The sequence below is a fragment of the Mirounga angustirostris genome, unplaced genomic scaffold (genome assembly GCF_029215605.1).
Source record: "Mirounga angustirostris isolate CCGP_5_RB_7025 unplaced genomic scaffold, mMirAng1.0.hap1 SCAF_3, whole genome shotgun sequence".
Classification (NCBI taxonomy): Eukaryota; Metazoa; Chordata; class Mammalia; order Carnivora; family Phocidae; genus Mirounga; species Mirounga angustirostris.
This window is the reverse complement of record NW_026991711.1, coordinates 165772922-165800530: the sequence shown is the minus strand read 5'-3', so window position 1 is coordinate 165800530 and position 27609 is coordinate 165772922. Positions and strand designations below refer to the sequence as shown.

Here is a 27609-nt window from a genome sequence, read left to right as displayed (position 1 = left end):
TGTGTGGTTATTTGATTCACTTATGTCTCTCTAGATTGTAAGCTCCCTGAAGGCTGGGACCATGTCCCCTACCTAGCACCTAGCAAGGCACATAGTAGGCATTTACTATAAAATGTGTTGACTATATGAATGAAGCCATGCATAAATTCTTTTCTCAAGAGCTAATGGGAGACAAGTAAGCACATCCATGTCTACATAAATTGCTATGAGTGAGGGGCTCTGGCAAAGAGAGAGAGCACTTCTGCTGAGACGAGCTTGGATTGGGGCCAGCTCCGGTAGAATCAAGCCCGAGGATATGCTCCTGGGGCCTCTGCGGAAGGGAACCGGCGAGTCGGTAGGGACGGGAGGCTCTGCAGAGCTTTGCCCTCACTGAGCTGTACAACACACAGTCAGACAAGCAAATGGAGCCATTCCATGCCAAGGATGTCTGAGCTCGGGGCTCAGTGTGTGTTTAGCCCAATGTCCTCTTCCCAGGTGGGAAAGCCAAAATGTGTGTGACCTCCCCGGGGTCACAGAGCTTGAGGTGGAACTGAGAACCCTGGTCTCCCAAGCTCGGGGACCAAATCTCTCCCACCATCTGGGTGTGGCCACGTTCAGGGGGAGAAGGGCACTGCCAAGTTCAAAATCCTCTAAAGGTTTCTTTGAACTCCCACAGGATTGAAACATGGTTGGCTGGGAATAGAAATGTGAGCGCTCAGGAGCTGTGAGGTGAGGGCAGGGGGTGGGAAAGATTGAGAAGAAGGGCACATCCAGAAATGCTGCCTGCCTGCCGAGGCAAGGCCCTGGCAGGGAGGTTATGCGGTTATGTGAGAAGCTTGGCAGGCGGTGGGGCAGCCAGCGGGGCGCTCGGAAAGGCTGCGCTTCAGTTCCCAGCGGAGGCAGTCAAGGGCTTCAGGATGGAGATTTATTGGCGGAGCTGTGCTCCAGAGCACGGCAACCTGGCCCCGCAGACGGTGCTGAGTGGGGGCTGTGGAGGCTGCCGCCTGCACTTTGCAAGCAGAACTACACGGGGCTCCAGGGGACTGGGTTTGAATGGGGGTGGAGGAGGGTCCACGCCTGACCACAGCTGCCCAGGCCTGCTGGTTTGGTGAGGGGCCCAGAGGAGAGCGCCCCAAATCCTCACATCCCAGGTCCTTGGCCCGGGGCCTTACCTCCCTGCTGGTCGAGGGCTTTTCTGGGCCCCTCTGTGTGGGGCCTCTGGCCCTCAAGACCTCAGGCTCTTTGCACCCTGTGTGGGACCTGCTTGGGCCGGGTCCTCCATGGAGAAGTGGCGGGGGGGCTGCTAACCTGGTGCCACAGGGCCAGAGGGGGGGATGAGGGAAGGCTCACAGGTGTGGGATGGGGTTTTCTGGCAGGGAAGAGAGAGGAAACAGGTGTTATTCTCTGGATAACCGGCTGAAACAACTGCAGAACCTCCCTCACAGGTCTCTCACCTCAGTCTTCAGGGAGAACACAGAAGGCATGCTCTTCCTCCAGGAGCTCCTCTGAGGGTCCAACGAAGGAATGAGGAGGCCCAGCCTTGCAGGCTGCAAGGCCTGGGACATTCTGAGAGGTGGAAATTCAGAAGCAAGCAGTGCCTCTGCCTCTCAGTTCTTAGGCTTCTCAGGGAGCGAGAGTTACAGTTCCTGTGAAGCCCACGGTGGACGGGAGGAGTCTCCGAGGCCCCACGCAGGTAGCGTTTCCTAGCCTGACCATCACCTCATCTCACACCCAGTCTCCTGGTGGGCTGGGGCGGGGGCCGGGGGTGGGGGGAGAGAAACACTTCCCCAGGAATTTGTTTAGCTCAGCCTGGGATTAGAGACGGAAGCCTGTAAGAACTGGAATGGAGTCATCTTTCCATTTCTTCTTCAGGCTCCCCTCCCTCCCCCATCGCTACCACCAACGTTGCAGAGACAAGGGCACCTCAGCATCCAGATGGGTCCTGTTTCCCTCAAGGATGGGCCTGTTCCAACTTCATTTCACTCCCTCCCCTGAGGATTGTATAAACATTTCCAGAAGGATGCAGATATGGAAAAAAGAAAAAAAAAAGACCTTATGTAAACACTAGATGGCTAGGGATCAGGAGATACTATTAGTTTATTAGGGCTTTAAAAATCCCCAAAAGCTCAACTAAAGGAAAGTAAAAATTTGCTTTCATTTTAACCTTTGTTATTGCTGCTAAGGTCAGTAATATGATAGAAGCAGGCATCTCAGGAGACACATGATATCATAAAGATCACAGAGGGGCAGAGAGGGAAATTGCAGCAATTTGACTGTGGTGACCTGACTGGTCAGTGAGGAGTGGGAAGAAAGTGGGGGTGGGGGTGAGGGGCCTGGTGGGGGGGGAGCTGTCTTTTCTATAAACTAAGGAAAGCCGAAAAGTGATATGGACCAGACAGTGCTCCGCCCCCCCACCGCCCCGTGACTGAAAGGGTCTTACTCTGCTCCCCAGCTTCTTCTCCACACTTTTCCCACTGCTTTGAGTTCCTAGGGGTGCAGCAAACTCTTTCTCACAGTGGGGATCTCTCAATGCTGTTCCTTCAATTTGGAAAGCATCTCTCAGGCACTTGGCTGAGCCAGCTCCTCCTTATCTCTTCAGGTTTTAGCTTAAATATTACCTCCTCAGAGAGGCCTTCCCTGGTCAACCATTTAGTGGGAGTAACCCTAGTAATTCTTTTTAAAAGGAGTTTTAAAGAACTATATTGTAGTAGATTTCAGATTCATTAGGTTTCATTATGGCAAGTGTTGTTGACTATAAAAGACCATTGTATTTAATTACAGCAAATCCTGTAACATCAGTATCAAAGCGACGTGTTTTGCAAATACAAACTCACGTAACACAAATATTACACTTTTACTGTCTAGTAATTTTCCATCAGAGCTACCTGTTTACTGCCTTCACCACATTTATGTAACCAATCCTTATTTTATGTGTTTGGCTATTTGCTCTCAGTCCCCTTCACTGGAGTGTAAGCTCCAAGAGTTTACAGAATCAGGAAGTGCTCAAAAACATTTCCTGAGTAAATGATTGAGCCAAATTTTCTTTCCAGGGGGAACAGAACCCCAGATGGGGGCAAATTTGGTTGTTGACTCCTATTCATGTGTGTATGTGTGGGAAGTTCATAATAAAGCTTCTCCTTCCTCCTCCCTTGGGAACTTGTACTACCTAGAAGTGAACGGCCTCCTTTAGCTTTCCTGGGCCAAAGTCTAGTTTTTTTCGAATCCAAACCCCACAGGTGAAAAGATCCCTATTGGTTTTGGGAGGCCAGGCTACTTTTCCTTTCTCCTAGACCAGAGGTTCTTAAACTTGAAAGTATACCAGAAGCCCCTAGAAAGCTGGTTAAAACACAGAGCCCTAGGCCCTCCTCCCAGAGTTTTTGATTCAGTAGATCTGGAGCAGAGCCCAAGAATGTACACCTCTGACAAGTTCCCAAGTGATGCTAATCCACTGGTCCAGGGACCACACGTTGAGAAGCACGGCCACAGACCTTAGAATCACCACAGATATTGACAAGCAAATGTTTGCACAGGAAGGAAGCAGCGAAGAGTCAAAAGTTGCAGGGCATTGGCGATGTCTTAGGAGGAAGAGGTTTTACAGGGATGACAGTCTCAGAAATCTACCAGCCAAGCCTTTGAGTTAAAGCAGCCCACCTGGCCAGGTAGCCCAACCCCCATCCCCATCATATTTTCATTTTATAAAAAGCCAGCCAGCCAATCAACCTACTAACTCCATAAGAAGGGTTAAGAAACACTGTCCCAGGAGAACGACTAAACATCCTGGTTTGGCTGGGATTGAGGGGTTTCCAGGGATTTTCAGAGCTAACACTCCAGAAAGTCTTGGGCAAACTGGGATGACTTGGTTACCCTAAACCCAAGTCTCTTTGTCTCCAACAAAAAACATGCAGAAAATATCTCTGGTATAATGTTTATTTAAATAGCAATCTTAAAAAGGCTTTATACAAATCATATAAACACAGTTTGACCTTGTTGTTTATTTTTTACATTGAAGAATCACAGTAAAAGCTCTCAAGTTCCCGTGATCTGGCTCAGCCAGCAAATGGTCGAATATCTTTAACTGCAAACCCTGGAAAAGTTAACCTTCTGTGTGACCGTTTAACTTTTCTCCTTGTTTTCTTGCATTCATGCTCATTCCTCGGACCCTCATCCCTGTTGACTCCCCATCCCCACCGGAGAGAGAAAGCAAGCCTGTGGCCCTGTTGACTGCCTAGTCCGGGAGAGCGTGGAGGTAATGTGTCATTCAATACAAGGCAAAATAGATCAATACTGTAAGTTGGGTTTCCCAAAGGGAATGACTCAAGGAGACGGGTCAGCTAGCCTACCTGCAGATAGAGACAACAAATGCACCAGGGTGCCCCCTGGCCGAGTTAGAACCAGGCCCCACTGTCTTTCTGTCTTACAATAGACCAGTCTCCAGTATTGGTGAGGTATCTACACGTAGCCCTGGGTGGCCTGCTTTTCTGTAGCAGGGCCCACCCAGGGCTTCAAACCAGCCAATGGTGAGTATGGATGGAGGACTGTCATGGGGATGCAGGTTGGCTTGTGCGTAACTTAGAGGTGAACTGCAGGCTGAAGACAGGGCTGGTCTTGGGTGGGGGGCACTGTATAAGGACCCACAGAGCGTGAGAGGGCCCGGACCCCCAGGGTAAGCTTTTGAACTTCTCTTCTTCTGCAGGCAACTTCTGGAAATCCCTAAGACTTGCTAGCTTCCTGAACACTGAGCTACGTGGGAAGGCGAAGAGGAGGGTGGGCTAATTAAAAACTTGTTTTCGATAAAGCGTTAAGAACTTGCTTCTGCTGCATGCCCAGCTTGGGGGGGGTGGGTCCTAAAGCTAAGCCCTTGGGCTTGACAGCTTTACTTTTCACCTCTAACTACCCCTGTGCCGACGAGTGCCGAGATCAGCAGTTATACTCGGGGCCCTAGGTCAAAGTCACAACAACATCACGGAGTCCCACATGACCATTCACATACACAGTAGATACAGAGAACTCAAAGGCTTGCAAAGACACACACACATATGAATAAATAGCTGTTGGTCTGGACTTGCCCTCTCCGCATACGAAACACTGTGACATTACCGTTTGAACTAGCATTTCCATAAGTTAACATTGAAAGGAACCAGCCAGTCCCATTCACCCTTTTCCTTTCACCTGGGTAGGAGACAAATGAAATTGTGGGTGACCATAGCAGCAAAAATGGTCTGACAGTTTACCACTGATAAGCAATGGGCTGGGCGTACTGGTTGGGTTTCAAATGTATTTCCAGCACACAGGCAATCTTTAGGCATTACTACGATATCAAGATTTGGATCTTGACGTGGACAATCTTATCCTTCACACAGTTCGATGCCTCCCGTCCTGGAGTAGTTGAGAGTCATCTAGGGCCATGCCTACCTCTCCGGCAGCAGGGCTCAATCCGTTAATAGGATCAGCGGTGAGCTAGGGGAACTGGCAGTGGAGTCACGGGGGTTTGGGAAGAAGGAATGCCTTACTTTTATGATATTCACTGATTTCTACATAGAGGGAAAATACAGTTTTTCTTCATTGTTTCAAGGCACTTAATAAAAAACACATAAATTGTGTGTGTGTATGTGTGTGTGTGTGTGTGTGTGTGTAAGAACATAGATCTCTCTGGGGTTGAAGCGGTGTTGTTAGTGTTTTGGTCCATAGTACTTGCACACTTCGGGTTAAAATCAGCTCGCAAACATCCTACCTGACTCTCCTGAAATGCTGAGGTGGGGGCTCTTACCCCAAGGAAAACTCAATGTTTACTAGCCTATCGAAGAGACTACTTCATCAAAATGTCTCTGTAGAGTCTGCTTAGCCTTTGCCATGACACAATCACAGAAGTTGGACTTCTTTTTCCCTCTCCACTGTTCTCCTTTTCGTCCAGTGGTCACCAGTTACATCTCACTGGTGGAGAAAACATACTAACAGCCAGTCTTTGCACCCTCCCTCCATCTCTGAAGATATCCAACAATGCTACGTCTTGGGGAGTAGACACCTGATGAATGTGTGTGTGTGCATGTGTATGTGTATGTATATGTTTTAGAAGAACCAGGAGGAGGCAAAAGAAAAAGCAAATCCACCACCAGAGGCCCCACGCAGTGGCCTCACAGCCACAAATTCTGGGTCTAGATTTAATGAATGGCTCCTAGTCACGAAGCATGTTAAGGCTTGTCCGCTTCTAACATGGAGGTGCTTCTATGGATTTTGACGTGTGAAGTTTCCTTTCTGGTTTTAAATCACATATAAGAAAGAGCTATTCATCCTGACCCAAAAATGGCAATTTTCCCCTGGATAAAAAAAGTTAAAGGCAACAACATCCTACTTAAATGCTAGGACTGGAAACGGCAGCTTGTAGGATTGGCTGGAAGGACCTACACCACAGCAAATCCCGGGAGTCATAAGACGATCAGAGGACAGGATAAGTCGGACGGTTTTTTTGTTTGTTTGTTTTTTTCTAAAAGATGAAAAGTCTGAAAAGACCTTTTGCTTTTCAAGTGTTGATTAGAATGAGAGAGCAGAGTACCACTGACCACTACTCTGCTTCCATCCTGGAAAAGTCATTCTTCTCTTCTGCCTCTTGGAGTTGCTCACAGACCAAAGAAATAAAATATATAATAATAACAAACTCACAAACAAAACAGAACTGTGACCCCAAGAGATAAGCTCCCGTCTTAGTCCCAGCAATGACTCAGCTGCGCCACTCCCAGGTGGGTCCTAGCCCCCTGTGTGGCTGCAATCTCCCCGCCTCCCTCGACTCGTCTGTCCATTCTGTCCACACCTTCGGTATTCTGGATCGGTTTGATTGAGATTATGGCATTCAATTTCCAAAGGGAAAAAAAAAATGTAATCTCCACTAGCCCCTCTTGCTGGAATGAAACGTCAGATGTGATTTGGATGCAATCTGTCATGCTTCAGAGCAGCACTTCTGGTGGTTCATCTTGACCTTGTGCTTGAGGCCGTCGTAGAGCTCAAAGTTGTAGTTCTCCAGGGTGGTGCAGCTGCGGGAGCTCAGCCCCGAGTAGGAGCAGGTACAGTAGAGCAGAAGCCCCGCACACGTGGCCCCCAGGAGGACGCCCAGGGAGCTCATGGCGATAATGGTGATGAGGATGGGATCCAGTGTGTAGAGCCAGCTCTTTTCTTTGTCGGCCGAAGGGGCCCCAGACCCTGAGGTTGGGGAAGAAGAGTTGCTCCAGTCCACCTCGTACTCATCTGTGACATCAAGCACACGAGAGATTGCGGGCGCTGCCCCTTTCAAGGTGAAGTAACTGAACCTCCCCAGCCCGGTTGACAGGGTCTCCAGAGCACCGGGACGATCGGGGGGACTCTGGAACTATGCTGGCTGGCGTCAAAGCCCACCCTCATCACATCCTGGCTGTGTAACTTTGGGCATGTTATTTAACCCCTCTTTGCCTCAGTCCCCTCCCCTATAAACCGGGGGTACTCTTATGTATCCCTCACTGGGTTGCTAGGAGAATTAAACGAATTAATATTTGTAAAGTTCTTGGTGTCCAGCACATACCTAGTATGGTCTAAGTATTTGATATTTAAATAACTTAATTCCTACTAGGGAAGTTAGGATTTTGACCGAAGCTTCGGGGTGCCTTTGGAGCACTGGGGTGGTCCTGTGTTCTGGGCACGCTTCTTTCTTTGCCCCCTCACCCCCCACTTCCATTTGCTCCAAGTTAAACCAAAGGACAGGCTGAGACTATTTTTTACATGGCAAGTTTCCCAATGTAGCATCCCTGGCCGTCCGAGCTGCAGACTTTTTTCCGAGCCACCACACCTCACTTGACATGCATCTTACCTAACTGTTATGGGTTGAATTACGTCCCCCAAGGCTCATATGTTGCAGTTCTAACCCCTAGTACCTCAGAATGTGACCTTATTTGGAGATAGGTCTTTATAGAAATAATCAACTTAACATGAGCTCATTAGGGTGGACCCTAATCCAATATGGATGGTGTCCATATTAAAAGGGAAAATTTGGAGACAGACACAGATGGGAGATTGCCTTGAAAACACGGAGATAACCATCTATAAGCCTCATGGTCCTCAGAAGGAACCAACCCTGCTGACACCTTATCTGGGACTTCTAGCCTCCAGAAAGGTGAGAAAATACATTTCTATTGTTTATGACGCCCAGTTTGTGGTACTTTGTTATGGCAGCCCTAGCAGACTAATATACTCAGGTTTCCATAGTGTGGCCAACGCATGACCATATCCACAGCTCATTTTGTGGGATTTCCTAATAATCCCATGAAGAAGACAGGGTGCTATTATAATTTTTTTTTTTTTAATAGATGAAGAAACTCAGGTTTTTCTTAAAAGAAAGTAGGTGGCTAGGTAACTCCCTCAAGGTCCTGGAATTAGCAAGCAGTGAAACTAGGAATAGGACTCAGGCTTTCTGCATCCTCACGCCCTGTTCTCTCTATGCCTCATAGAGCTTCAGCTGCTTGACGTACAGCAGCCTCTCCCTGTAGGCCAGTTCCCCAGCTTTGTCCATAAAAGGAGTGCTGGATGGGGTTTTGCGGGAGAGTCTGCACTGAGTTAACAAGGTGCTGTTTGGGTTAGTCACTCTGTTTCTATAACTGCACTTGAAGTGTTTGATTAAGGTCAGGTTAAAAGCAGCTGTTCTATAAACTGCTCTTCTTAAATGCATCAATCTTGGTCTAAAGTTGTTCTTTGAGGGAAACCTTGGTGATCTGTCTTGGAGATCAGTTCTGGCACTCAGAGAAGCCCAGAGAGACCTGTGCTGCCCTGAGTCAAGGGGAGAAATTATATCGACATGTTTGCTCGGTGGCCCTCCCTGCTTCAGCCCCCTGAAGTATGTGTATTTGAAGTGGGAGAATAGAGCTTCTAATAAGTATGAAAATACAAGATGGGCATTGTAGAAAGGAAACCTAAATCTTGCAGTGGGCCCCAACTTGGAGTCTTGGATAGTGTGAGAAAGGCTCCTCTCAAGCCAGGGAACAGGAAACCACAGAAAGCCTAGGAGAATATTCACATTTATACTCATTTTCTCAAGTCCTTTTTGGGGAAGAGGTCAATGGGTTCAAGCAGCGACACGTATAGGGGAACCTGGCTTTTACTTCTAAAGGGTTTATCCAGATTTGAAGTCCATCAATGTCAAAAGTTGCCTTACGTAGGGGACCTGTTTCAGATTAGGCAGAGGGAACTCAATAAACTTTCTAAATTTCTAAATTTGACCTTGACAAAGCAATGGATGGTTTCGTCATTCCTCTCTGGATTCTTTTCACTTATATTTCTGACTGGTAGTTCTAAATCCTGGCCTTCCAATACCCCGGGCATTACTTTTGTTGACGTCTTTATAACCAAACTTGAATTTCATGATTATCTGCTAAATCATACCAATACTCACCATCAATTTCATCTTCATAGCCTTCTCTCCCATGTATTTCTGGAATGTCCACTATAATGAAAAAGAAAACAAACAAATCAAGTTATAACGAGTTCTATCGCCATGGCTAACAGGCAGAGATGCAACCTTCCTCAGAGTGACTCTCTGGTACAGTAGGCAGCTAAAGAATCACATCTGCTTCTAGATCATTTAGTACGTACATTACTGGATTCTTTCCCCTTCAAACGATTTGTCTTTATTTCTAACAGCAACCAGAAGAAAAGAAACAAAAAAGGTTTTTCGCGTCAAGAAAATCCTCACTTGTGTTGTTGTAATGACTGTAGTTCATTGCCAATATAGGTTTGCATTTATCCAAGGCAACCTGGATGGCATGCCCATCATCAGTTGCCATTACTGTGATGTTTATATAGTATAACTGACCCTCCTCATATGCATGCATCTAAGCAGACATATACTACGAGGGTCTTTCTCCTGGATTTCAAATAAATGTATGGCAATTTAACAAAGTCACACTTCATCATCTTATGTTTTAATGTAGAAGTAGAACTGCAAAGAATGTCATAATGCCTGACCACTTCCACATATCTGTGCTAATCTCTCTTGTCTTTCCTCCTCAGTCTACTTTTCCTACTGGCTTTCTTTATGGCTTAGAATAGGTCAAACACGGGCATCCAATCTGACTAGCCCAGGCTTGAATAGAGCTAAGTTAATTTACTGTGAATTTTCTCCAGTGTTATCGCTGTCTATCTTTTCTTTTTTTATGATAATTTTTGGGGGGAGGTGGGAAAGATAGTCTCTCTATTCACTATGCTGTCCATCTTATAGAAATCAGAGCCAATGAAAATTACCTGTCTAAAATGGTAAAACATCAAAGAAGAGAATCAAAACGTGGTGATTTATCATTTCTTTCTTTCTCACAAGTTAATTATGCCTGCCCTGGCCGTCAGCTCAGGATGGCACCAGCGAGCATATGGGCCCTTTAGGAGTTTTATTGAACCCCAAGTCAGGTGAACAACCTTGAGGTCAGCATTATAAATTGATACCTAAAAACCCAGGCTTAAGCCAAGCCCAAATTCCAGACAGCTAAAACTATCAAACAAGAGGAAAAAAAAAAAAAAAGAAAGAACTTCAGACCGGCCTGAACTTTTCCCTCATCAGCACATCTCAGAGAAGATCTACTTGACCATGACCCGAACTGAGGATTGATCTATCACTACCACGCTCGAAATTCAGTCTTTTCCTGGAGGCCGTGTTTTTAATCATGTTAGATAGAAGTCTTCCTCATTCCTGACCAAAGTGCTAAAGCACATTCTGATCCCCCTGGTCACCAGCAAGGGATGCAACAAAACAACTTGCCAAGACCCCCACTTGAAAGGATCAATGCCATGTGGCACTGATTTGCCATAAATCCAGCCTGTTTCTGGCATGTTTATAGCCCAGCAATTGGCACCTGCAGGTCACGCCAGCTTCCCCACCTCAATGCCCATCCCTGCATTATTCTCCAGACCCCTACGATGCAGGCTGTTTCCTTGAAATGAAGATGTGAATATGAATCAACAAGAGGCAGGTGGTGTCCGTCATAGGGATCAAACCGAGCTTGTGAAAGTCAACCTGGAGACTTTTTTTTTTTTTTTTTTTAGATTTTATTTATTTATTCATGAGAGACAGAGAGAGAGAGAGAGAGGCAGAGGGAGAAGCAGGCTCCCAAGGAGCAGGGAGCCCGATGCGGGACTCGATCCCAGGACCCCGGGATCATGACCTGAGCCGAAGGCAGACGCTTAACCATCTGAGCCACCCAGGCGCCCCTGGAGACTTTTTTTTAACCGTATGAAACAAACAAACATGGACGAAAACCATCACATTCCCAACAATTAATTGTTTTGACGGGATGCTCATAAGCCTTAACACCTTCACGGTTAAAAGATGCAGAACACTGGATAAGAATATGGGAATCTGCCTAGCACAAAAACTGTGGGGCTCTTGCCAGTGAATTTTGGGCCAAATCCTGTTCTTGCTTTTAGGGATTTGGTTTCTGCCAAGGATGTGACAGATTCTTGGAGGCTAGAATGCCATTTTGCTCCATCTCATACCCTCAGGGAAGAACTCTTAGGACACTATTGATCACGGCTAGAAAGGGGTGTATGTGGCATTGATCTTGAAGGATAAAGGGTAAAAGGATGGTAATGAGTATGAGAACATTTCGCCCCAGGAGATCACGGCCTCTTGTCTCTGGAGATAGAGGACTGGATGAGATGACCTCGCAAGAACCGGTCCATTTCTAAGGTTCTCTGAAATTGATTGCCCAGATGTGGCTGAGATTTCTGCACCTGGAGAATGAAAGGCTACTCAAGGTGAAGAAGAACACTGTAGAGGCTTGACTTGGCTTTTTGTATAATCACTGCTCCCAGGAGTTTAGGTGAGTGGGAAGGGGTCGACAAAAGGATAAGTTAATCAACATTTTCAAAAGCGCATCTGTTCACCAAGCCTTAAAGAAAGAATGGCACACTGGGGAAAACCCAAATAAAGGGAACATTTGTACAAAAAGCAATTTACTTTGATAGCAATTTTCTCTAGTCCCCTTGCTAATATTCTTGATATCTGTGTTTGATAAAGAGCTTTTTTTCTTAAAAGCCCCTTTGCCCTTCACGGGCCACTTTCCTTTTCTGTTAAACCCAATAGGTAAACCTGAGCCTGTTTCCTCAGGATGTTGGCAGGAAAGGAGTGTGGCTCTCCCGCCAGGTCCCTGTAGTTCTAGCTAGAAAAGGCAAGGGTAGAGAGGAGGGAGAAATGGTGAGCTCAAGACACAGAGGGGAGGCAGCACCGCCCTGATAGCAAAAGACAGCAAAAGCATGTAGGGACCAGGGACTCGGAATTGAATTGAATTGTTCTTTTTTGTAAAGGACAAACTTGGAGAGGACCTTTTAGGACTCCGGTTCAGTGGGTGGGTGTATCTGTGAGTGGGAGATGGATGAGGGAGAGTGGAATGGGCCACACCTATAGGATAACACAGATCAGGAACAGATCTTACCACCCACACAACTTCCACTTTCAACCTTTGTGCTCCTATGACCCGATTTCCTCTGGGACCCTGTGCAGATTCAATCTCAGGCCAGTTTGACTCCAAAGCCTGAATTCTGACTCTTAGTACTGTGTTAGGGCCAGAGGAGGCCTCCCACCCTCAAGCAGCGAGTTCTTTGGATATAGACAGGACACCGCAATTACCACCATATCATCACTAACCTCTTCTAACAGGCTAGTAATGGATCCTAGTTGACTGGATATACACTCTCTGGCTGTTTGCCTGCATCGTCAGCTCACCACTTTGATGGGAACTCAGGAGGATTTCTCACGAATGCGAAAATCTGATTTGAAATTTGAGGCTCATGTTTTCTGTGATAGGCGTTACTCAGAGGGGGGAAGCCTGATTTACCTTGTTCTTCCAAGGGCCGTCTTCATTAACCAACCAATCAACCAACCATCACTTACAAAGGGGATTTACAAGGTGCCCGGGAACCACACTGAGGACTTTGAAAAATGAAGATGTATGGGATCAGGTATCTACAATCAAGGCCCTTCACCATGGTTGGGAAGCAAAGACCCGTCCATGCCAAAACAGCAGAAAAGAAAGCGGGGCATTGTAGAGGGGACTCCAAGTGCTGCTGGTGTCCAGGGTGGGGATTGGACACATGAGGCCGGGCCCCTGCCAGGAAGGGAAACATGCGAGTGGGGAGGAGGATGCTTTGGAACCGAGGCTGCTGCGAGGTAGGGGTTGGGGAGTTCTAGCTCCTTTATCTATGGAAAGGAATGGTTCCAAACATAGCACCTGAGTCGTTTCACTCATATACTGATCCCTTGGTGTTGGCTTGAATTCACTTCTACCTGATCCATTAAGGAATTCAAAGAGATTGCCATGCCTGACTACAGATCTTCCACCTGGATTTCCCTTTGCGAGAGTCAGGTCTCTGCTCCTCCCCCCGACTAGCTGCTGTGAGCCAGCAGGGTGAAAGGCAGAAGTGAACTCATGCAGGACTGGAAAGGACTTTCATAGAGTTCAAGTCATCAAGTGAGCAGAGTGGCCACCACTTAAAAAACAAACAACACAATTCAACAAAATCTGGTCGTTTTCATATTGTGATAGAAGCCTTGGCTGCAAAGTCCCGTTTCTCCAGGAGCCCCTCCCCTTAGCACCATCAAGAGGTGGGTTAGGTACACAGTGAAGAGTGATTCAAGTTCTTACCCATCCCCTCTAGTCCTGATTTTTCAGGGCAAGGGGCCTGTAGGGGCTAGTTACGAAAACATTCACTCACTGTTCCAGAAACTCCCTCCACACTAGAAGAGTCACAGACTGTCAAGTGTCCTTATCAGTAAACTGCAACACTATGGTACGAAAGTTGAAAGGCCATACCCGTTTACAAACCAAACCTACTCTAAGGAGATGTGTTTTTCCCTGTGGGGTCTGGAACGCTGCCTGGTCAGACCACACATGCTATGCAGGGGAAACACCCCCAACACTCCAACCTGCAGCCGGGAAATTCCCCACTGAGCATGCTTTAGGCTGCTAACAGGAATGCTCTCTCTCGGTCTTTCCTTCCCATTCTCTCCTTCCCCACCTTGTGTACGCACGCGCACATGCACACACGCTTTATCTTCCGCTGTCCCTCATTTTCTTCCATTTCCCCCCCCCATCTTACATGAAGATTCTTTGGGGTTAGACTGCTTTTCTGCAAGTACTCTTAGAAAACTTTCCACCTTCACTTTCCCAACTTCTGCTAGGCTGTGGTCTCCTGTGAGTGTATTGGCATTGACGTTGTTCTGTTTACTTTCTGCATTGTAAAAGGAGCTCTGCAAGATTGCTCGGGGAGTGAGAAGCCTGCCCCAAACCACTGGCTATTTTTAGATAAATTATTTAGGACAGCCCATTCCTGGGTCACTTGAATGTGGATCATTGCAGGATAACTAACATACTTTTCTATGAAGAGCCCCTTCCATGCCAACTCGGAGCAGTGGATTAAGTGACCTGGTTGCTGTGTATCTGAGGGGAAGCAGCATGGGCTATGGAGGAGCACTACACTGGGAACAGGCTGCCTACTTCTTGTCTGAGTTTGGCGATCCACCCCAGGTGTGAGAGCCTGGGTGAGACCCCCTGAGTCTCAGTTTGCTCCTCTGCCAAGTAACCACTGGCGTTCTTCCCTGCTCTAGAATTCTGTGTCTTACAGGAAGAAAATGAGAAGGGTCAGAGGGCCTTTCAGATGAGGACTCCCTCAAGAAGCTGCTGGTTGAGGCAGACAAGGTGACTCCCACAGAAAAGGGCCCCACACTACTCATTGCCTCAGTCTTCCTCCCAGGTCTGTCTTCTCCTGGGTCATTGCTCCCTGAAGGCAGCCATCTTAAGGTGTGTGTGGAAAGAGAAGACCACGAAAAGGACAGGTAAAGGGGAAGCCACGAGGTCCCCTGTTTTCAATACTTGCTCATTTGCCTTAGAAACCAGCCCTGCTAACTGGCAATCAAGGAAGTACGAGGGTAAATTATGCCCCAAGTGTTAAGCCTCCACCTCAACTGATAAAACCAGTGATAACATGGCCACTTAACCCACCAAACTGCAACCGGCCTTTAAAGCAAGGATTGAAGAGTCTCTTACACACAGGGGATCATCGAAATCATTCATTTTCACAGGTACAGGTGTCAACACTTCTAAAGAGGAAGAAATTGAGGAAGGAGGGTCAAAAAATGCAGTAAGTCATTGAACAGATCAGTGGTGAAGTGCGTAAGCCACGTTCTCGACACCTTGTTTGGGGCGGTGATTTATGTGGGATAAGCTCTTTGGCTACTTAGAACCCTTGCTGAATTTGATTCCAAGTTCTTGAAACCCCTGAGCCAGCTAAATCACTGGACTGTTCCGACGGGAGTAGTCTTCAGAAAATTCTCTCAGCCATTTTGTTTTGATCCCAGCAGGAGATATAACACCGAGACTGAAACAAATGAGAAATAATGAAGGACCAGGAGATATTTCTTGGCCTTTCGAAGTGTTTAGTTCAGTTTAACATTTAGTATTGGCTGAAGCTCCCCCTGCCCGACCACACTTAATTTCCCTAAGTCAGTTTGTTCATCCCCAGTTGTTACAAGGAGCCAAGAGTTCAGATGTTGATGAAAACTTTGCCAAAGCTCCTCCATTAGGGAGTCAGGGTACTTGAGAGCCATTTATCCCTTGCTGGGTTTGGCTTCAGTTTAGAAACACCATCAGAAGATCCTTTATCATGGGTTTTTATCTCTTGGGCTGATAGCCAAATATATGCAAAGTCATGGAAAAAATATCTTTTGGAGTTTTCAAATGGTTTCAAGCTGGAAAACATGGGGGCCTTGGTTTGAGATATCTGGAGTCTGAACTTGAATTTAGCCATTATTTTTTATTATTTTTAGTTGAATAACTAGGAGAAAACACTAAAAAGACCTGGAAATACCAACTGCAAATGAGAAGGCTTTGAAATGACCTACTAATATTTTCAAGTGTGGAGGCGGATGAGCAGCTGAGGCCAGAATGGCTCCACTGAGCCCCAACAATGGTGTGAAAATAAGAAAAATGCAGCCAGAGAAATATTTTGCTGTAAAGATGGGATTCACAGTTGTGCAGGCTGGAAAAACCCCGCTATGGTGATGGAGGAAAATTCTGGAATCTGTCCTCCACCCTAAGTCTTGGAAAAATCAGAGACATTCTTCATGACTATAAGTAGATATGTCAATAAGAAATAGGCTGTTCTTTTGTTGGCTACCTTCTTAGAGTAGGAAGGTGAGGAAACTATAAAATTTCAGGGTAGAGGGGTCTCTCCCCAATCTTATTTTTTCCTGAGATAAAAGTCTTACATTTTCACATTTCAGAGAGCTCCCCCGGTGGGCTTTGACATTTCTCCTCTCCTCCAATCCTGATGCTCAGGAAAGGTGCATACCGGGAACAGCACTCAGGTGGCATAGTTCCCTATGACCTGGGTGAGCAAAAGGATGGAGCTGAAGAAACAAAACTGCGTTCACTCCCCATGTGACCTAAGATGCCTTCTTAAAGCTTCCCCTCATATTTCATAAGTCCCTGAAGAAAACACCCTATGCATCTCACCAAGGGAGTTTGTTATACTTAAAAGCTAGGCTCTTCTTCAGAACATAAGAATCGACAACTCTGTGAGATGTTAAGGGCTCCATAAAGGTGCCTCTCTCTACCCATTCAGGAGGTGATTTCCCCCAGAAGCCTGCTGGTGACCAAGGACTGTAATTATCACATAAGAGAATAATTTAGTCTCCAGTAAGAATGCAACTCCTTGGAGGAAAGTAACCAACTGAGCTTTGAGGGAATCTGCCCCACACTTTTCTGGGAAAGGGTTTGGTGATGGTGTGACAATGACAGAGGAGAGGAGGAGGGGGGGCCCCAGGAGAGGGGGATGATGCAGAAAGGGGAGTCTGGAGGTTGAAGACGAGCAACATCTGGCACAAAGGCAGACGGGCGGAGACAGGTCCTGCTCGGGGAAAGAGGAGGGGATGGTGGCCCTATGAGGAGTTGCAAAGCCAGACAGCCATGACAGTGTGGTGGGCCTGGACTTCCCATGAACACTATTCCTGAGCTTACCCGCTTGGTCTACAGTTGGCCGAGGCTGATGAGGTTCCCTGGTCGGGGGGCTGCTTTTACAACCCACGTCAGCCCCTGTCTAGGTCCTAATGCTGCTCTCCGCATCTCAGTGCTTGCTGTCAGAACTGCCCACGCGGAGCAATGGGGAGTCCACACGGGCCCCTGAGGTCCTCATACCCCCTCTCCCAGCCCCTGGGTGGCAGTTAGGAAACACAAAGGGACAAAATGGTTCTTTAACAGTCTGCTGAAATGCAGCCTCAATAACTGGCGGGCTGGCTGAGAATAGGACGTTGGTCAAGGCCCCCTCTGGCTCAAAGCTTTCTCTGCACTCCCATCATCACTGGAGCCGGCTGCTCTCTAGCAAGTCAGAGGACTCCAGTCCAGGCGTCGTGTTAATGAGTCCCGCTACCTGACAAAGAAAGCGTGATTGCTGACAGCCAAGACATGGTATACTATCATTCCAGTTCTGGCTCGGAGCCCTTGCTTAGGGGGTATGTTGGTTAATGATCTTTAAAGAGTTCAATTTTGCACAATTAGAAGACAAAACAAGGCGTGTGTGTGTGTGTGTGCGTGTTTGCAGTAACATATCTCTAGCTCATCCATACCTCACGCTCATGCTGCTCTCTCTCCTGAGCCACCCCGAGTTATCTACTTGAACCCCATGCCCAAGAGGCAGAAGTCCTGGATTTTTTGGCAGGTCAGAGAAAAAAGCCCATAAAACCCATATATGACAGTAGACACTGTCCATTATGCTCAGAGTCAAAGTCCTATTATTTAAACCCTTTGTCTTAGCGCATAGTAGAAATCAGGGTGGTGCTCTTGGAAGAAACTGTTTTGAACAAACAGGCCCCTTGGCTTCTCTTCTACTTGCCATTCCTTGCTGGAGCCATTTGGGGCCAGCAGCTTGGCCTGCACATATAAACCTCCCACTAGAAAGCCACCTCACCCCCCCTGATGACTTTCCTTGGGTCACATCAGCCCCGAACCTCCTCGGAAGAAAGCTGGACGCCACCTTTTGGCCCGGAGAGCCTGCTCCGCTCAGGCCCAGTGTGGGGGCCTCGGTCCTAAGGCCACAAGGATTGGAGACTTTCTGTCGGCTCGTGGGCCTGCTTGTGGCTGCTGGAATATTTTAGTCTGCAGCACAATACTGTGCACTGACCTTAAAGGATGTTTTTTACATGAATTTTTTAGTAGAAAACATAAATAAATAAGAGCAAGGCACAGCACAATCCCTCTTTGAAGAAACCAAGTGGAACTCATTAATCATGGAGAATAGGGCTCTGCCTACAGAAGCCAGGCATGGAGTTAACTCCTGTGCCACGGCGGCCACAGCTCCAGTGAGCTGCCACATACCGCCAGGCCCACATCCTCCACCAATGGACAGTTTTTGAAAAAGTCCCCACAACTACAATTCCCTGCAGTTAAAACTATCTAAAGTCTCCTCTGGCAAGCACTCCACCCACTTTAGGGAAGAGAGATAGTCACAGAGATTACATGGCCTGTGCAGACGGGGCAGGGGACAGAACCCAGGATGTCCACTAGAGATCCACTATCCTGCATATGGGACAGACGCACTGTAAAAGGTAAGCCTCAGCCATTTGCAGCATCCCTTAAAGTGAAACTAGGCACACCGTTTGACCCAGAAATTCTGTCGGAGAGAAACGTGCACAAAGAGGCAACCTCAAAGATGTTCATCATGGTATTGTTTATCATAGGGAAAAAAGGGAACTAGACACAACCCAAATGCCCACAAGTAGGGGAGCAGTTAATAAAATACGGTACGTCGACACAATATGGGATGCTATGCAAGAGCTAAGAAGGATGGGGTAAGTCTGGAGGTGTGGACTGAAGTATTGTCAAGATTTTGTTAAAGGAAAGGGAAGAAGGTTGTCCAACAAAGGAGGAAATGCTGTGAAATCATTTATGCAGAATAAAACCAAACCACGATCCAACCAAACCACACTAACTGGACACAAACATACATGTTTGTCATGGTATAAATCAAAGCCTGGAAAGAGATACCTCAAACTGTTTCTCGTGATTACTCTCTTTGGAGAAGAGAGTGAGACTGGTTAGCAATGAAATGGACTTCTGCTTCTTCTGTGTTACTTGCATGTTTCCAGGATGTAGTTGTGTATAACTTGTAAGTTAAAGAGAGAGTGAGAAATCCAGGCAGTTATTATCCTAAAATTTCCCCAGCAACTTCTTTCAGGATCAATAACCACTCTGGTCGTAAGCCTCCAAAACAAGATGTTTCCCTACTCGACACTCAGACTGCTACTAGAATGTCCATTGCTGATTTTTCAAACAGCCTCTCCTATTTCTTGGTCCAATGCCCACGGGCCTTTAGGTTTTTTTGGCTCTTGGAGGTCAGTGACAGCAAAGCCCAAGAACAATCACTTTACCCAGAAGAGAGTAGAATGATTCTGGGTCTTCTGCCCACTGGGCTAGGGGCAAGAATGGTTTCTGCTGGTTGCCTGGAAGCGCCTAGATTCTCCACGGTGCCATACTCTGCTAAAAGGGGTTTTGTTTTTTGGAAATTTCATATCTCTTCAGTGCTTAGGTCTGGGGCCAAACGGAACTCCCCCACATAGCACAAGCGTACTCTAGCTGAGGCATGTGGCCTGACACCTTTTAAGGGTGCGGGTTTCTGATTAGATCTCACCTCTAGACATACTTCAGTGCAACTGATCTATGTCAGGCTTAATTAAATCCTACACTATTCTTAGCTTTTAATTTATTTATGTAAGGCGATTCTTTTCCCTGCCGATTGTAAGACCATCAGCTGGCATCCCCCTCTCCCCTCCTTCTGCTCTGGCTGGATTTGTTTTGTGTTTTCTTTGGGCCATCATTGAAGTGGATGAAAGGCAAATTACAGCTGTGAGGACCCCAGCGATGTGCACAATTAAAGAGAGAAAATAAGCCGCACCTACAGATCCGCAGTTTGGCTCAGATGGGTAGCCCACGACGCAGACAAATCAAAACTTAAAAATGAAGCTCTTTTCATCAAAGATTACGGAAAGGCCACAGTGTTTGTGCAAAGCAATCGCAAAGTCAGTGAACAGGGTTGAGGAAAATGAACGCAATGCTGCCGCAGACTGGCCGGGCTTGGGTGATCTGGGCTGGGGGTGGGGCGGGAGTGTCTTGCTTCAACAGTGAGAACACACACTTAAGCCGTCGTAAAGGGCCAGGCAGGAGCCAGAAAAAGACATACTGGGCCTCGACATCTGGTACTTATGATCCATGGAAACACAATGTCTGTAACATTTATGCTTGAGCTCGGTCTGAAAGGCCACACTGGTAACAGGGCTGTGTTCGACGCCTAAGATTCGAGTCCTAACAGTCTTCTGCCCTTTTGGGGAAGACAGAATACTTCTAGAATAAGCCTTGGGACTAGACCCAAAGCAGGAAGAGCAACGATGAAATGCTCAAAGGTGATTCCAAAAATGGTAATGCTAATGAAGCGTAAGGGATGGCTAGTTTAATTTAGTCTGGCAAATTTGGTCCTGGAGCTCAGGAAAATGTTGACTGAGCCTGGGTCTTTGCCTGACATAAGTACTTTTGAGATGCTTTCCGTTTCTCCTTTACTAATGGGAAGAAATGGCTTTAAGGAAAGCCAAGGGTTATTTAGACAAAAAGGGTAATTATGCTTTGTCATTAGAGTAACAAACAACGCTTGGGCATTCTACTCTATTCTCCTGCAGAGGACAGATCGCAACATTTATACTGAGCCATCTGTACGAACAGAGTTTCCTGTAAGATCTGAAAACCAAAAGCCTGCTTCCTTTCAGCACCACTTGGACAGGTTTACAGATGTAAAAAAAAAAAAAAAATACTCCTTCCTGAATCTAGGTTTTGAGGGGAAAAAGCAGGACTCTGCCGGAAAGAGGGTCTTCTGGACATGTCCCTTTCCTTAGGACCTTTAAGGATGGTTCTTCGACCCCTGAGGAAGGCTCCTGGGTTGATGGAATGCTCTTAATACACCCCATGAGTCGGCGGCGGTGGAAAATCCTTCTACGACTTCTTCTTGACCACCATTTAGAAGCATTAAACAGCCAGGAGGTGGTATTTCCTACATTTTCCCCCCAGCCCCCCACTGATAGAAATATTTTATATAACTAATCACTAACTACTCAGAAAGGAGAAGCGAAGAAAAATACATGTCAACACAATCTGGCTTTCTGCATAAGTTTCCCCAAGCCCCTCTCGAAGTTTTTATAGAAAGTTCCTCTTACAAACTGTTCCAGCCTGATGGTTCCAGGTTCATAGTCATCATATAATTATCTTCATTACTTGCTCCAAAATGAAGTCTGGAATATCTTGGAGCCTTGAACATGCGGTAAGTTCCCATTTTGTCTGGAGATCTCCATAAACTGGAGATCAATGTCCCCACGGAAGAAATAATTTGGTAGGCGAGGGGTATGATGTCACTGCTACCTCTCCAGGGGAAGCTATCTGTCTCCATAGGGCCGAGAACATGATTCAGCTCCACTGGTCCCATTCCCCCTGGGGCCCCTTGACAGGAGAGTCCAATCTCCAGGGATTTGCCGTCAAGAGAAATTTTGTGGAATCACACTGAGCAATTTAGCACTTAGCAACTTTTGCAAAATCCCACACCAATCATAAAAGTTGGCTCAGCTGCTCAAATTGAATAAAACTCCTAACAAGCAGTAATAAAAATAAAAGAAGAAAAAGCTGGCATTCAGCCTCAAGGAGAAAAACCCACCTACCTCCCACAGCAAAGCCCTGCAGCTCAGAAGGCGATATGCAAACTTTGGAAACATCAATTTGTTCAAAGCCTACATTTCAACTTTGTTCTCAGAGGCAAAAGTGGAAAAAAAAGCCCAGATGTTTGTATAAAAATATCATCATTTTATTACATTCCACACAATACATTTTCAAATAGTTTCCAATGTCCACAAGTTATTTTGACACACAGGCAACTGAGCAATGCAAGAGATGTCACAGTTATAGGAAGAGGGAATAAGAATAGAAAGTAAAAATCTTTAAGTTTTCTTGTTTTGTTGTTGTTCTTTGGTAATTTTCGATTACTTAGGTGTTTGCTTGCCTGCTAGTTTCATTTGAAAGACAGGGTCTTTTTAAAGATGGGGTATCAATGTTGGAAATATTACTGGATTTCCTATCCTATTCTGGCTTTAATCCCAAAAATGTGGGATAAGGGAAAAGACAATTTCACTTTATTTTCAGTGTCCTGTTTTGTCAACGACAATGCTATGATTTTTTTTTTTCTTTTTTCTGCCTTCACCAGCAATTAGGGGGATAGCAGTTGTTAGCATAATATCAAGGAAGGGATTTTTTTTTTTTTACCCCAGAGATAAGGGTTTCCCTCCTGGAGCTGTTGAGATGGAACCTCTACTAAGGCAAAAACATTACCAGCCCAAGTTAGAACTTCAATTCATTCATTCATTCATTTATATTTTAATAGTTGCTATCACCTCTTTGTCTTCTGAGAAGCAACTCTAAACACATGCATGCATGCATTCACCTGTCCAGTCTATTTTTCTTAGAAGAGAGTGATCCTTCCCCGCCCTCTATGAAATACAGAATTTTGCTTTCTAAAGCTGCGAAGCATGATTTTATAGAAGAGCTGCCCTTTGAGCATAGTACCTGGATAATACTATGAAAGTTGCTGGGCCACAGAGAGAGAGAGAGGGAGAGAGAGAGAGGAGATGTGACATCCCCAGCTGAACTGCATCATGGGATTCACAAAGATTTGAGCAGTCCCATATTTTCAACTATGGCATGTACATAAAGATGATGCCACATGGGGCATCAGATAAAGACACAGCAAATGCACAAAGTTGTTGTCATCTTCTTTTAAAGAAGGGAAATCCTCAAGGGTATATAGTAACTCAGACAGTTGCTACACTGGCTGGATTTTCCAGGTGTAATTTCCTGACACCATGCCCCTCCACAGGGTGCCTACAGGGATGTCAATCATTTCGAGGGAACGCCTGGCCCCAAATGCACAACTGGATGTGGACACCTGAGATAAAAAGCCCTTAGTGACTGGCATGGAATTCATCACACGGTATGCTGGGCCCTTGCCCCTCCCCCTCTCCTGGCTTCTTTTTCCATCTTCGGCTGGGGTAGGACACTTGAAATCTCAAGGTAGCTCATGCTCTGGCCTTTCATCTTTTCTTTTCTTGGCAGCACTGCTGTGGTTGAGACAGAGTAGCTCTTTGAAATAGAATAAGAGTGGGAGAGCACCTTTCTTTCAGAAGGATGAAAAAAGCCAGATGTGAAAGTGAGTGTGTGCTGGAGGGATCTACCAGTATATTCTGAAAGAATGCTAAAAGTCTCTCTCTCCCAAGCAGTCAAAAAAAATTAATATTTTGTTCTCAGAAGGTACCTGGAGGCTCTCAGCCCAGGCAACCATCTTTGGAGAGAATCTTATCCTTCCCCGGTGGATTCCGAGCAGGAGGGTGAGAAATCAACACCCCCAAGGCTGAGCCCCAGTTCGCTGAGCATCTCATTAAAATACACATTTCCTATCAATGAAATTGACTTCATTATTGAATCTATCCTTTGTGCAATATCATTAGGCAATTTATCTCCAACATCCCTCTCCCTGCGTTGCTTAGAGAAGACACATGGGCAGCAACAGATTTATTTTCATTATATCCTCTCCTGATGCAGCAACATCTGGAAATGCCAGGCCAGCCTATGAGGGTGTATTTGCCAGATGCTACGAATGCTTTAAGGGGTAGCATACTGACGCGTGAAAAAAAAATGATTACTTTTTTATATTCTCATAATATTTAAATAAGTCAGGTGGACAGTCTTATGTTTTAGTGGCTATAGATTCAGGCACACATTAACACCACGAAAGGAAAGCAAATGATCCCTTTCCCCCATATTTTACAAATGCTATTACAGTGACCAATAGAATACCAAAGAATATGATTTTTAACCTTCTTCCTCAATGCCATCCCAAATCGGGCACAATAAGCCCCCCAACCCCCCCGAGTAAGGAGACTTTTAAAAGACCACACTTCAGTCCTTCCTTCTCCTCCCTTCTCTCCTCCACCTCCTGCTCCCAACTTAAAACAGGCTACTGCTTTTCCTACGCCAGTCTCAGATTTGTTATTCTTTATGACTTATTCCAAGATTGGACTTAACTGATAAAAGCTAAACATTCATTATGAGCTTCTCTTTTATAAGGCAACATGAGACAGATTTGCTTCAGGGCTGGAAGTCGAGATGGTTCTGCACACACCCGAAGGCCTGCCATCTTGCTACTTCAAAGACTCCAGGAGACATGACAACGGGTCATGTCTGAGTGCGTTGGGGGGACTTTCCTCTTGGGTCAGATGGGTTGGGAATGGGACAGGGAGGGGAGGGGCCACATTTCATCTCATGTGGCCTCTAGATTTTTAGGTACCTGGAGATGATAATGGTAGCCAACAGAAACCCAGCCAGGGCTAGATAAGGCAACAAAAAGCTTCAATCTCTTCTCCAAGTAAACAAAACTAGTACAGTATATTATTTTCTTGTAACATGTACCCCCGGAGAAGTAACACAAGAATTAAAGGGGGTCCTCTCTGAACACACCCACACACACTACTCCCCACAATGAGTCAGTCTCTCTCTCACACCCACACCCCCCCCCACACACACAGAGCTATTCACACACAAATGTATACTATGTACAAACACACAGAGTCAGGTTTCCTCTCGAGTCTCCTGGCAGACTGCCCACCGAGAGGAGGTAGGGGATAAGGCAAGGGGAAGAAACAGGGAACCAGTCTCTGAAAGAAAACCAGCTGAGCCTTCAGTTGCGAAGTGCTGAGGGGTGTATCTCTTCTCATAGTCCAAGATGCAGCATTAGAGTTGGGGGTGGTTGGTTTGGAATCAACAAAAGGGGGGGAAAAAAAGGACCCAAGGACAATGGTCAGGATGAATAAAAGCACACAGGGTTTGGGCCGAGAGAGAGAGAGAGAGAGAGAGAGAGAGATGTCTGAGAGTTCACACAGAGACTAGGCGAGGAGAAAAAAGTGCAAAATCGAGGCAACGTGTTTGCAGTCTTTCTCGTTTGTTTTGGGTGCTGTCCTTTGCTTCGGCCCTCAGCAGTGCGAGCCGCGGTCTTGCTCTAGTTTAATGGTTAGGGTGGGCTCCACCGCCAGAGGGGCCCCGTTGGTGTAGTGGGAGGTTTTGTAGGTGATGGAGTGATCGGTCTTCTTGGCCGCATAGCGGAACCGATGGTTGTGGAGCACCAGGGCCAGGGCGACGGAGACCAGCACCAGCACGGCGCCCCCGGCGGCCATTACGTAATACCAGTAGGCTGGGATGGGCTGCGCGGGCACCGTGTCCACTGTGGGCTCGGTCCCTGGTAGGAGGGTGCCCCCTGGTGGAGAGACACAGAAGAGTGTTGCTAGGCTGAGAGCATGCAGACTGATCAAAAAACGAATTAAACAAAAAAAGAGAAACACATACATGCTTTGGAGTGGATAGGGAAGGGGACAGGGGAACAAGATGGTACTGAGTATCTCACTCGTGCCAAGCACTTTTAAATGATTGATATTATTTCCCACTCACAACCGTATGAGATAGGTACTGTCGGGCCCATTTCACAGATGCAGTTCTAAACAGAGGCTCAGCGAGGTTAAATGAACAGTGGTTATACAGCAAGTAAGTAGGTAAGTATGGGAGTCAACCAAGAGCTGTGTGATTACAAGGCTCTTTTCTTCTTTCTGTTAAACCACAGTTACTCTATCATAGATAGAAGTGTTATTAAGTCACACACATACATACACACATGAATGCACACAAGTAAATGATGCTGAAATGAGTTCCGGGATTCCGTAAGGCTGATTCTCTGAATGGGTGGAAATTTTTGGTCTGGTTGGCCAGCATTCTTAGACAGTGTATTAATTAGGCTGGCTAGACTTAAAGGTGAATTCCACTTTGGTTTGCCAAAGCTTCCATGCCCATTGAAATCAGCCTGGTCTTGTCTAAACAGGTCAGTTATCACTGTCAAGCCATGCCTAACACATCTTCGTTTTTGTTTTTGTTTTTTTAAATTGGATAGAGGATCTTAAAACCTGATTGGGAAGACGCTGCAACAAAAAAAATGTGGGCACAAATGACAGTGGGTATGAGAGAGAGAGAGAGAGAGTGAGTGAGTGAGAGCCAAGGCAGGGAGATCATTCTTAATCACGGAAAAGACAGAGGAGGGAAGAGAAGCTAGCAGAGGATTTCGAAGGCAACCACGTTCACTGGCCAGCCTCTGGTTGCCATGGAGATGATATAGCAGATGTAAGCCCAGGGTAACTCTGGGGAAAGACTGGCTAGAGTCCCACTTGATGCAAAACAGTGCTACAACTTGATTCTCCCAAAGATTTACATCAGATAAGAATCTGGCCCAGAACGGGACTAGGAGCTTTGGAGCTTGCCAAAACCAGACATGATCTTTACTTCTGAAAAATGATGAATGCTTAACCTATGAAAGCTTACATCCCTAGTTGCTTACATCAACTGGTGGTGGCCAGAAAGATGCATCCTCTCTATCCCTGGGATCCCCCCAGGGAGAGCCACGGCTGGGAGGGGCCGATGCCTTCTTCATCCATCCTTGGTCCTACGCTGTGGGTGGATCTCTCTGCTCAAGAGGCAGCCAGGGCGGATTTATATTTCCATGCCTCCCCCACGAGACCTGGAGCCCCTCAAGCAGAAGAACTCGCTCTCCCGTTGATTTCTACCTCAGGGTATGCACAAAGAAGGTGCTCATGACTAAAAGACCTTCTGAGGTGAAGACTCGTATGTGGGGGTCAGTGTTGGCCAAGTCCTCAGCCTGAACACCAGAATGCCTCTCTTTGATTGGGGATTGGCTGAGGGGTGGGTCAGACCTTCGGATGTTTTCTCAGAAGTGGGAGAAACAGGAGAACCTTTTTCTTGGAATATCTTTTGGAGTCTCCCCACCCCCCCAGGCTTTACTCACTGGCTCCCCCAGTGTGAGGGATCCTCTTCCGCTAAGGTGCAGGATCTGTCGGTGCCTCTTGGGCCCTCAGGAGTGCCGCGGTATTGGAAGAGCTTTGACAGGGATGTGTCACACCGCAGACATAGCGGCGGCCACATCAACAGCCCCACTCTCCCCTTTCTACCTTGTCTTCTTCATGACCACCTACTCTGTTTTTCTTTATTCCCACATCATTTCTGTCATTTAATAATTTCATTACTGTAGCTGAGGAAGCTCTTTATCTCCCTCCCTCCCCCTCCCTCTTTCTGTCAATCTTTGTGACCATGTTGAAAATTATGCACAGAAACAGAGAAAGCAAGGCGCTGAAAATGGCTCCTTGAAATGGCCAGCTTGCGAGCCACAGTGAACTGGCGTCAACGCATTATTCAGGTCACCAAGAGTATCTGCTGCCTGGCAACTGTCCTACTGTTGGATTTGCACGTGGGCTCAGGAGAAGGCACGAGAAACAGCAAAGTGTGTGGGGACGGGCTGACGTTCCCCGGGGCCACCCCCCTCTCCCCAAAGGGCGTCCTTGGGTTTGCCTCTGATTTCTGATTTCAGTTTGGTTCCACAGTGAGAGAGAAGGGAAGGGGATTCGCCCCCAGGGATTAACTCCCCACCTGAACAAAGCGCCTGACC

The 27609-nt window shown here is 46.6% G+C and overlaps 1 protein-coding gene across 5 annotated transcripts in view; it reads right to left on the bottom strand.

Moving 5' to 3' along the window:
* Positions 1–3892: 3892 nt before the first annotated feature.
* Positions 3893–27609, bottom strand: part of NRP2 (neuropilin 2) — a 115687-nt gene continuing 91970 nt past the window's right edge. For 2 of the 5 annotated variants that reach the window (XM_045868152.3, XM_045868154.3), the window contains exons 16-17: positions 9386–9436; positions 3893–7215 (exon numbers count right to left, since the gene is read on the bottom strand). In XM_045868152.3, the coding sequence (XP_045724108.1) occupies positions 6911–7215; positions 9386–9436 (356 nt within the window). In that variant the 3' untranslated portion in view covers positions 3893–6910. Of the gene's footprint in view, positions 7216–9385; positions 9437–15029; positions 15355–16231; positions 25363–27609 lie in introns of those variants that run through there. The other 3 variants (XM_045868155.3, XM_045868156.3, XM_064586962.1) reach the window with 2 other exon arrangements.